This window comes from Periplaneta americana, chromosome 1 (genome assembly GCF_040183065.1).
Source record: "Periplaneta americana isolate PAMFEO1 chromosome 1, P.americana_PAMFEO1_priV1, whole genome shotgun sequence".
NCBI classification, from domain to species: domain Eukaryota; kingdom Metazoa; phylum Arthropoda; class Insecta; order Blattodea; family Blattidae; genus Periplaneta; species Periplaneta americana.
In genome coordinates, this window is record NC_091117.1 from 113,763,779 (window position 1) to 113,776,019 (window position 12,241).

Sequence of the window (12,241 nt, forward strand, 5' to 3'; positions counted from 1 at the left end):
ATTCCTCTCACTTCAATTATGAGATTACCTGTAAATATTTTAACTGTTGCAGCCTTTATTCTAGACGTCAAAATCGTGATTATCAATTTTTTTGCAAAGTGATCAAGTTTGAAATTGATCGTGAGTCTATCATAAACAATATCAGCCTTCGTATTCCTACAAAAGGTTTAAGATTTAAAAAAAAAAAAAAAAAAAAAAAAAATTATAACAAATTCAAAATCACTTTCTCCAGTCTGTAGATGCATAAAATATGCCAATTTGCATGGGCACAATTTAGATCCTTTTAAGGGTACTAGGACGTGAAAATCGGCCAAAAATGTCATTTTTTGTTTTCATTGTTTTCGAATTCTTGAATAAATTCTCTATCCAAAAATATATATATTGTAGGGGTTTCTGGGTTTAAATGCCCTAAAATAGGGAATTTAAAAATGGCGTCGTAGTTGCACGCCCCTTTTTTAAATGCCCAATTCAACTTATTAAATATGTTATAATTTCTGGGCTATTTATTGGAATATTTTGACCGGGTAAATTTCTTTGCTGTTGTTGGTGCTTCTGGATACTCTGAAACTGCAAAGAGCATAACACAGCCCAGTGGAAAGCACTCCTGTTTTGTTTTGAATAACCTCGTGTAAATTTTGTTGCAAAAAGAATCTTTGTGGTGTTATTTGCATCAGTTTTATTCAGCATTATTAGTGTGTGTGTGTGTGTGTGTGTGTGTGTGTGTGTGTAGTAAAAATGGGCAGATTAAAGAAGTTTGGCAAAAGAAAACCAGTGTTTAATGGTAATGTAAGTAAAAGCAAACATAATATAAGTGAACATAACCTGTCAGAGCCTAGCTGCAGTAGAGAAGTGCGTTCAGCTTCTGCAAGAAAATTGTCTCACATAAAACCAGAGTGTGATGACAACTTTTATTTTAGTGATGAGGGATATTCAAAGGGTTTTATCATTGTGGACGTTAAATTATTATCTAATTTGGTGAAGAAAACTGTAAGTATTGTAGTGGCGTCGACTGTATTGAACTTACAGAAAATAAAAACAGTAAGCGAGGGCTTGCAACTAAACTGTCTGTTGTTTGTAATAAGTGTAAAGAGTCTGCTTCGAGTATGACATCCAATAAGGTAGGGAAAACAAAATGTTATGAAGTAAATTTAAGATTTGTATATGGAATGAGAAGTATTGGCAGAGGCAGGAAGCCAGCACAAACTCTGTGTGGTATAATGGGTCTCCCACCACCAACTGCCAAGTTTAATTTCTGCACTTCCCAACTGTTGAAATGTCTGGAAGAAGTAGCAAAAAAATCTATGACAAATGCTATAGAAGAAGCAGTGGCTCTAAATGAAAACAGTAGGGACATAACTGCTGCTTTCGATGGGTCCTGGCAGAAGCGAGGCCACACTTCCCTCAATGGTGTCATCACTGCAACTTCACTAGACAATGGGAAAGTAATTGATGACGAATGTTTGACAAAATTCTGCCATAATTGTAAATCAGACCAGCCTGGACATGTTTGCATGAAAAATTATGATGGCTTCAGTGGTGGGATGGAGAGCGATGGCGTAGTAAAAATTTTTCAGAGGTCTGAGAATTTATATCAGGTCAGGTATGTGAATTACTTAGGAGATGGGGACTCAAAGGGATATAAGAAAGTTGAAGAATTAAATGTTTATGGGAATGTGGAAGTAAGTAAGCTGGAGTGCTGTGGACATGTGCAAAAGAGAATGGGAACAAGACTAAGAAAATTATGTAAAGACATGAAAGGTAAAAAATGTTCTGATGGTAAACTGCTAACAGCGAGAGGGCGGCTAACAGATAGTGCAATAGATCAGTTGCAAACCTATTATGGACTGGCCATAAGGAGGAATGCTGGAAAAGATGTAGAAAAAATGAGAAGAGCAGTGTGGGTAATATACTTCCACAAGTATAGCACAGATGAGGAGCCATATCACACGTTATGTCCTCCAGGTACAGATGAAGACTGCTGGTGTGGGTACAATAAAGCTTCAGTCACTGGAAATAAGTATTCCCATCAGCATTCACTGCCTCCAGCTGTGATGGATGAAATAAAACCCATCTTTAGGGACCTCAGCAACCAGGAGCTATTGAAAAAATGCTTATATGGGAATACACAAAACCCTAATGAAAGTTTTAATCATTGTATATGGGAGCGCATCCCAAAAACAGTTTTTGTGGGTTTAAAAACCTTAAAACTGGGTGTATTAGATGCAGTCATCTGTTTTAATGATGGTTGTGTAAGTAGACTAAATGTGTTGGAGAGTTTGGGCATTGAAGTGGGCTCAAATACAAAAACTGCACTTTACACCATTGACAAGAAGCGCTTCGAAGACGGTGAAAAGTTTGCTTTGCAAATGACTAAAGAGGCCAGAACAAGAAAGAGGAATGCCAAAAGGAGGAGAGAGGACCAAGAAACACAGAAGCAGGATGAGTATGGGGCTGGAATGTTCTAGATTGGTGAATGAAGTACAAAATACACGTTTTCAGTTTTTTGCATTTTCCCGTAACCTTGATTTTTCAAAACTTAGGTACACTTATCTCATAAACTAATGAAGATAGAGTCATTAAATTTTTGTGGCAGGTACATATTAATTAACTCTTTAAAATGAATGAAGTGGTTTTCTTTTAAACTTCATCATTGAATTTTTAAAAATTCAAATCTAAGGAAAATTTTGGAAAAAAATTATGTTAATCCACTTAGGTAATTCTTAGCAGACGCGTCCATGTCGCGGGGGTGGACCCGACTTTAAGTCGGTGACTAAGTTCTGCTAAGGACCCAGTATTGCGGGGTATAACGCTTTACTCTTATCCAGGGTTACGGATGAAGACCACAATGGCAGCGAAGGCGACGAAGAAATAATCCCAACTCGGCGGAACTGGCAGAAGTGGCATCTCTCTCTCCAGAGACATAAATAAAGAGCCCACACTCGGGGTAACAAGAGTGAAGTCTCCAACGACTATAAGATCGGAAGGAGCAACCCTTTCTGCGGGGATAATACACAGAAGAGCATGTCCAGAGGCTCTAAGGTGGCAGCCCCACCACTAGACTTGTCCTGCGCAACGCCCGTAACGTGGCCAGGAGACATCTATATTACTGATAATCATCAAGTGAATAGCGCCCAATCACTAGATGGGAGGACTCATTAAATTTCGCTTGATGTGAAAACAGGTCAAAAGGCCTAATTTCATGACGCAGAAGAAGAAGAAGAATAATTTTTTTAAATTTTTTACACATGTGATGTTTAGTCAAGAAAGTAGTGCATTCATTTTGTCATTTGATATGTTCTTCTTGTACCACAAAAAATTAGAGAGGTCTGACTAAAATTCTATGAGATATGTGTACCTAACTGATGAACCATGCATAAGAATTTATTTTCTAATTACCTTATTTGGGGACATCCTATAAATATTCTATTGGAGATAAGTGGTTTAATTTTTCATGAAAAGATAATATAAACATTGTTTAATGCATGGTATAAATTTCATAAACCTGTGACATAGGAATGCTTCAGTAGAGCCTATATGTTATTTGCTAGTTCAAGAGCTAAAATAGGCACTCGTCACGTCCCAGTACCCTTAAGGTATAGTTTCGTTTTGATTATTAGTATTTACTGTTCTTGTCCTCAATTTTGTTTATGTATGTTTTTCTTGATTTAAGATATTATTTATTTATTTATTTTTGCACCTTTGTATCTTCTGTTTGTGTATTGTGCTGAACTATAATTGGCCTCTGGCTGTTGTTCAGCACACACATATAAATAAATAAATAAATAAATAAATAAATAAATAAATAAATAAATAAATAAATAAATAAATAAATAAATAAATAAATAAATAAATAAATAAATAAACAAATAAATAAATACAGAACTAATAAATAAATAAATAATAATTATTATTATTTATTATTATTATTATTATTATTATTATTACCGGTATTATTATTATTACCGGTATTATTATTATTATTATTATTATTATTATTATTATTATTATTATTCAAATACTTGGGGTGTACTATAAGCAGTAACATGAGCCGCTGTCAAGAAGTCAAAAGGAGAATAGCAATGGCAAAGGAAGGTTTTAATAGAAAAAGGACCTCTGGAGAAAGAGCCAAGGAAGAAACTAGTGAAGTGCTTTGTGTGAAGTGTTGCATTGTATGGGCAGAAACATGGACATTATGACGAAGTGAAGAGAAGCGAATAGTAGGATTTGAAATGTAGATATGGAGAAGGATGGAACGTGTGAAATGGACAGACAGAGTAAGAAACGAAGCTGTGTTGGAAAAAGTGGATGAAGAAAGAATGATGCTGAAACTGATCAGAAAGAGGAAAAGGAATTGGCTGGGTCATTGATTGAGAAGAAAATGCCTTCTGAAGGATGCACTGGAAGAAATGGTGAACGGGAGAAGGGTTCGGGGCAGAAGAAGATATCAGATGATAGACGGCATTAAAATATATGGATCATATACGGAGGCAAAGGAGGAAGGCAGAAAATAGGAAAGACTGGAGAATGCTGGGTTTATAGTAAAATATTTGTCCTTAGGCAGAACACTATGAATGAATTATTATTATTATTATTATTATTATTATTATTATTATTATTATTATTATTATTAGGTCCCTAAAAGTGTATTTTAATGCCTACTTTAGATCATTATGGAGCCTAGTTGAGGTGCCTAAAAGTTGGTTAATGGCCTAAATATCCGAAGTCTAGTTATAACGTATATAAAATATAATGTATATTTTTGCAGGCATCATTATGGCATTAATAGGTTTTATTTATCATTTAAAAGGACTCAACGTACCTATCTTGTGCGATAAACTTGCTAGAACGCTGTACGTATTAGGAAGAGAGTCAGATAGAGATACTATACCTCACTCCTTCTACTAACGTAGATATCTTGCGGCAACAATGTACTAGCCAAGACCTGTAAGACCAATACTTTTTTCTTAAGGTGGAATACTCTATAGGTATATTAAACTACATATAACAAATTACCGTAGCGAAGCAATTAGCCATTTTCCGTGTGTTGAAAGTTCCTCCCCAGCATTAAGTGAAGATTTTTAATAATTGCTAATTTCTATATTTTATTGACAAATTCAACATATTTTTAAACACACGTATGTTGGAAGTTTTTCAATTTAGATCATGCTTTTATTGACAAATTTCACACATTTTTAACCATATCTATTTACAAGAAACTGCATGAAGTAGTTGTTACTTTGTAAATAGACAGTCCTAAGTCTACAAAATGGAATGAAAATTCCGGAATCAACTCGGATACAAGCTAACATCATGAATCCATTCAATGACTGGGAATCAACTGCAATATCACCCATCCAGGACCCCTTCGATAAAAAGGAATCAATACGGACGTTTGGGAATCATATTGGCTGCAGTGTTATGGAGAATAGCGCGGCGTACACACTTCAGGTCTGCTGTTCAATGAACATGCTAAAACAAAACAAAGCTAGGCGCTCTGATATCAGTGCTCTAATATAAGGGTTCGGTAGCGGGCACTTCATTAGGAAAGGAGAAAATGTATTTTATCAGGAAGAAAGAGAAATTTTTCATTTGTTTAAACACTCATTGTAAAGTGCAGAGACTCATGAAGGAAGTAGTCAGAGTAAATAATTTTGTTTTTGTTGTGATTTATTGTATTATTATAATTTCCACTATTTATTTATTTATGTTTTTAACTTTGCTCTATAGCAGGCCTGTACAAACGGCGCTCACTGAGCGCGGTCGCGCCTTCGGAGCGGGGGAGCCGTCTAACATCTCGCCGGAAAGGTACGTCGGAATGACGTAGGCCTGATATAGGTAGAGGATAGTTCACGCAGCTATCTGGTGTAGTGTGTATTAATTATCAGTAGCTATTTCTCTTTGCCTATCTAGGCTACATAATGGAGGAATCTAAAAGACCGAAAAGTGATCATCAGGAAAATTCTTTCAATATTGCATGCGAAAATGCTTATTTTTGTCACAGCAGCTGGAATCAATACTTAACTGCCACAAAAGTTTGAAACAAAAAGGAAAACATAATATAATGCGTCATTACTAGTCCACATATACAGATATGATGGTTTCATTGGTGAAGATCGCAGTAAAAAGGTTCAGGAGTTGAAAGTTGCATCGTTTCATGATGTAAGGTACGTTAGAATTTATTAATCTTTAACAATTTAAATATCTCTCTTCAGGGAAAAGGCCAGCTCATTGTTGATATGTTGAATAAATTACGGGATTTCAGTCGTAAACTTACACTTTTCGTAAGTCACTTTCGAACTATAGAAACTGCTCGTTATGAAGCCATGTTAAACGATTATATATGCAAATATTAATTGAAATTCAAAATGAATTTAATTCTAGGTTCCAAGTCTTGTCCTAATTGGAAAGAAGTTTAAAGTTATCATAATAAATTCCTTCAACACCAGTTGAAACAGTGTCATACGATTTACAGCTTGAACTTATTGATCTTTAATGTGACCTAAAGGCTAAAGACCGTTTGGACAATACTACTAGTCTGGTTGAGTTTTACAAGACTAAACCTCAGCAATAATATCCACGCTGGCTGTGAAAATGATTGCTATGTTTGGCTCAACATTTATATTTGTGAGCAACTGTTTTCTATTATCAACTTTAATGAAGGCGGACATCGAACATCTGTAACTGATGTTTCATTACGATCAGTAGGCTACTGTTCCTTTCAGTTGCCAAGAACATAAAACCCCGTTTTGTTGTACTGATATATAAAAATTGTATATTTAAGTAGCTATAGAGTTTATATTATTTCTGTAAAATAAATAATTCTTTATTAATTGATAATAGTCCAAGATAGTTTTGTAAACACTAAACAGGAATTCATTTCATGAACACTCGTACTAGTATTTTTGTGTACATTTTGTACGAGATCACCTCTTCTTCCAGCCCACCCTTATACATAGCGCGCCAATATCTGCATTCCGCTCTCGAGCTGTGAGCCGTCTCGGAGAGCGCAAACCTTGTTGTAGGGCTATATTATGTCATATGCTACAGTTGATTACGTTCTCCCGCTTGTTGGATTTCTGTGCGTGTCAAAATTATATTTATAATTATTTTGTATAACCTAGTATAATTTAATATATTTCACTATTTTCGTACATTATAATTTAATTTAATTTACAATAAATGATAGCGTAAACTTGTATAATACTGAGCGATTCCCCTTAAGAGATGGATAGGAAAATCTGCAGTATGCAGAATATAGATAAGTGTAAATTGAATATCCATGAACCTAAACAAGAACTTTGAGAACGAGGTGCACGAATAAAATAAATAAATAAATAAATAAATAAATAAATAAATAAATAAATAAATAAATAAATAAATAAATAAATAAATAAATAAATAAATAAATAAATAAATAAATAAATAAATGAAATAGTAACTTTGTCGAGGATGAATATTACCTCTTTAATCACTAGTATTGTAAGTACCGTACGCTAAAAACAGGATATGCAGCTCCAATGTGTTCTGTTTATAGGAAAGGGACTATCAAGACTGAATTCCTCGTATTTTTTCTCTAGTTGCGGAAAGATCAAATGCAGTGTTTGATAAGATGATATAATATCTGCAGTGCTTGGGAAAAGTGACATAAGTCAGTTTTCACAAACCTTTTTTGATAATTTATTGACAACTTACACTGGTTTATGTCGATTTGATTTTTTTCTGTATGAATTATTGTGATGGGAGGAATACCTATGTATTTTTTTTCCAAGCGAACAGATGTTTCGTAAGTTGTCAATAAATTTTCAAAAAAGGTTTGTGGAAACTGACTTGTGTCACTTTTCCCGAGCACTACAGATATGATCGCAGTAGTCTCACGATTATTTCTGTGGTTTGTAGGTTAAGGATATGCAGTTTTTAATACTATGTAGGCTGATTTTGAAAATTTGAAGTAAAAACATAGTTTTAATAATTAGTCTACAGCACATTAAAACATTATTCACGAAATGGATTTCACTATAGATCGTCCTGGATAATAGACATCCCAGTTAATCGAGAGTTTACTGCAGGCGTAAAATGCTGGCGACTCCTAGGCTGGAAGTACTGAATATAATATAAGCTAACACAGCTTGCTGTCGAGGTTGCATATGATTTTATTAATTTTTCTTTTCCTTCTTCCAAAATGAAACTGTAGCCAGCGATTCCTTACTTGAAATAGTTATTTTTGTTTAATAGCGCAATTTAATTATTTAGATTTTTTAAGGTTTAAAGCATATATTCAAAATATTTTGGGACCTGAATAAAGACAAAAAGTTTTCCCTGGTTTTACAAATAGGAACATAACAAAAATTTGGCATTTTGAGTTGTTTTTAAGAGTATTTAATGTACTAATACACTACGTAAATCCTTAATGTTTATATATCGGAAAACAAATACAGAAGCAAAGCGCATCCCTTAAAGTACACGCTCGCTATCTGTTGGTTCTAGTTCAGGATATCCCTATTGAACGGGTTACATGAGCTGTTTGTCTATGCGGATGACTTGAATATGTTAGGAGAAAATCCACAAACTATTAGAAAAAACACGGGAATTTCATTTGAAGCAAGTAAAGAGATAGATACAAGTTACTAACGTACAATTTTTTAAATAAAATAATATGGAATTTTCAATTAATCATAGTTAATTTAATTTAATTCATAAATCTTCTCACCATTCGTGTGCTGCCACAAGGGACAAAGAGTACTTAACCATATAAATGTTGACAAGTTCATTGAACCACTGACTTTGTTTTAACAATGAAACTCCTACAAGTAGATAACTGCAAATACAAAATGCTAACAATGATGAAAGTGAGATTAAGAAAGTATAAAAATAATAATTATTTCTAATAATGTTTGTAATTTCAAACCTGTTCGGGAAATGGCCCCAGAATGTGTGAATGGGGATCACACTTTGCAGATAATAAGATTTAACTTAAATGTTTGCAATTTTTAATTTATGATTTAGAAACATCATTTTAGAAACTGCTTGTAACCGTAACAGATCAACAGGACTGATCGTAGTTCAGATGGTGATTGACAAATTGATTACTGTGTATAACTTCAAGAAAACTTTCAGTTCATTAGTTAATCTACTGTTATGTCTTGCAAAAAGTTTTGTTTTCTGCTATTATTATTATTATTATTATTATTATTATTATTATTATTATTACTATTATTATTATTATTATTATTATTATTATTATTATTATTATTATTATTATAAAGGTAAAGACAGCCCTATTACGTCCCGCGCCGTACGGTTCTTGTCTAAGGCATCATGCCCGAATTCACGTTACGGAATGCGCGCTGGTTCTTCATGGGAAAGACATTTTCTCATGAATGGGATCGGTGTCCACCTAACATTGTGATGAATTTAGGGAGTTACGTTAAGTAGCGAAATTTAGTTTCAAAAACCAACTTTAACGGTTGGGGGATCGTCGTGCTGGCCACATCTATTACCCCAGTCTAATTGGGCGATCGTTCACCTCTGCTAAGGCACGTGGACATGAAGCCAAGCGTAGATCAGTCGGCCTTGGCCATTCTTGGGCTGTCGCGCCACGAATTACATTATATTCCTATTACAGGCTATGCAGACCTACAGTTAAGGCTCCCATATTTCTAAACAATCGGCGTTAGTAGAAGTGTTTTCCGCCTTTTCCCCAAGGAAATACTCCTGTGTACTCATTTCCGTTACTATGATGATGATGATGATGACGATGATGATGATGATAATAATAATAATAATAATAATAATAATAATAATAATAATAATAATAATAAACCACCTTTAAAAACATTTCGCTTGTCACTTGTGAAGCAGTGGTACTCACGTCTGAGCGCCTGGCGGGTGCCGTGACCGTGACCTTAGTCGCTGCGGGCCTAGTTGCCGGGGCTGTTTCCTGCTCGCGACGTCGCTGGGGTGGCTCCCTCGCTGCGGGCGGCGTCACCCTCCTGCTGGTCTCCTCTCTGTCGCCCAGGCTCCTCCTGTTGTTGCGAATCCCGTTGGTCGTCGCATTGTAAGTCTTGTACCTGTCCACATTGTTATTGTTGTTGTTCGCCCTGTTCTCCATCAGGAGCCGCCCTCCGACGTTGGGAAGTTTCTGGAACACGTGCGACGAGTCGTTGAAGTCGTCCACGTCATCTAACTGCTGAAAGGGTGGATCTTCGTTTTCGATGTCGTCGTCATCTTCGTCGTCGTATATTCTGTGCTTGTTGAAGAGCTCAGACTCTCTCTGCTCTCTCTCCAGTAGAATTCTGTTGTTCTCTTCGTCTTGGTAGTCTCGAGAATAATGGTTCTGTGGATATTCTACTACGTCGTCATCGTCGTCTTCGTAGTCCTCGTGGTCGTACAACTTCTGCTGGGAGTGGCTAAGCTGTCGGAAACTTCCTCCGAGATCCACTACGACATTCTGCTGCAGATGGTTGCTTCGGACCTGACTCTTAGACCTACGTGCCTGTGTCTTGGCCTGATACTGATTCTGCACTGCTATGTTATTAGAATAGCTCCTCTCCAAACTCGTCCCCCTCGCAACTTTGAGGTTTCCAGTACTCTTAGAAGCCTGGAGACGTTGTTTCGTTGAGTTCTCTAGAGGTTCAAGCGGGTAACTGCGGTCCCAGCCCGTAGGTGCAGCGGCGCCTGTCTTATTGCCGTTGGTGTACGATCGAGTCTGATGTCTTCTCTCTTGAAATAACTGGCGGACTTTGCCTGCGCCCAAGGAAGACGAGGTCGACGAGACTGAGGAGGAGGAACTCCCCGCGCTACCGCGGCCTACACGCTGAAACGCCCTCTGAGTCTGGCTCTCGTAAAGCCGCAACAGTTTCTGCTCCTTCTCCTGCATCTGCTTCTGCTGGAACCGCGCCTGAAACCAAATACATATAATTAGAGTTATTCTCCAGGAGGTGGGTGTCATTGTAATACGCTTTTGGTAACAGTATTCCGTATATTTAAGCCAGCTGACCTCCATGGACATGTATGCTTGTATTTCATCCGGTAACGTTCATCATTCAGTGGGAGATTATAAATAGTAGGCTACAAAACATTCAGAAGATCCGGATCCAAGTGACAAAATATAGCTTACTACGACTGTGATTTTTACAGACCTATTATTTGCTTTTATATAATACAGTGTTGATTGAGCTGTTTGATTTCCAGTGCGAGACAATTGGCAATGTATTTGGCATTTCTCGGCTGATCTATATTTTGAGTTTTTAGTATCGTACATGAACAACAGAACGCATATATAGATGGTACGATTTTGAATCGACGTAATATCTTTCTCCACAATCGTTATCATAATGACGTCTATTATTAAGAGTTGAGAATTGAGTAATGAAAGGCCCGGGCAAAGAATTTTGACTTTCTTAATAATTATCCATGAACTTGGAGTGAACTGCTTTACTTTCTTATCCATTGGATCCGATGAAAATTTTACTTGAAATTTCTTCTGCCTAAAATTTTCCTAAAACTTCCACGCCTATGTCTAAGCCAATATATTTCGGGTTTAGAAGTAAATTCGGCAATGACGGAAATACAGCGAAGAACAATATAAAGCATGAATACGACTTCTTCTTTCTGCAAAACAGGGAAATTATGAGTATACATATAATGTAGGACAATAAAAACCGGTATAAAAAGTGAATATGTTCTTAACTGTCGCTCAAGTATTACTGTTTCTAATTACAGATACAGCGAATCTGTGTGCTATTACCATAGCAGAGTGGTTATCTCCCATAATGATTGTCCCTTGTATTTTGTTTATCCTATGTTTGCGACATGCTGATCATGCTGATCAGTGATCACACGGTCAGGTGCGATACTTGTGGATGTATAATGTTGGTATAATTATAATCCACTGCTGGAATGGAATAGGTAAAGTCTTTAAAACTTGTACAAAATAGGCTACAGAACTGAAGTAACAGTGTTTTGTATTAAGGTAGAGTACGATGAAAAGGCAAGAGGAGTGAGTGATATGCATGCGGATTACCCCTCACCCAAAAGTCAGATCAATTAATTCTGCGTAAGAGTCCTATGAGACGAGGCCACTTAGCAGAGCCACTTTGTGGCTTGTTGGTGGCCCTGCGGACGCACGTTTGAAGCCCTGCTTATGCTAGATTTTTGTAGAGAATTCTTCAGTTTTTCAGTGAACGTGGACATAGAATGAGATATACTTTTGGCGACGCTGCTGATAAGGAAAAAGAATGGA

General features: G+C 36.2%; 1 protein-coding gene across 1 annotated transcript in view; it reads right to left on the reverse strand.

Moving 5' to 3' along the window:
* Nucleotides 1-12,241, reverse strand: part of LOC138700021 (zinc finger C2HC domain-containing protein 1C-like) — a 612,196-nt gene that overhangs the window by 65,661 nt on the left and 534,294 nt on the right. Inside the window, exon 3 of the mRNA XM_069826311.1 lies at nucleotides 9,869-10,897. Coding sequence (XP_069682412.1) covers nucleotides 9,869-10,897 — 1,029 coding nt within the window. The remainder of the gene's footprint in view (nucleotides 1-9,868; nucleotides 10,898-12,241) is intronic.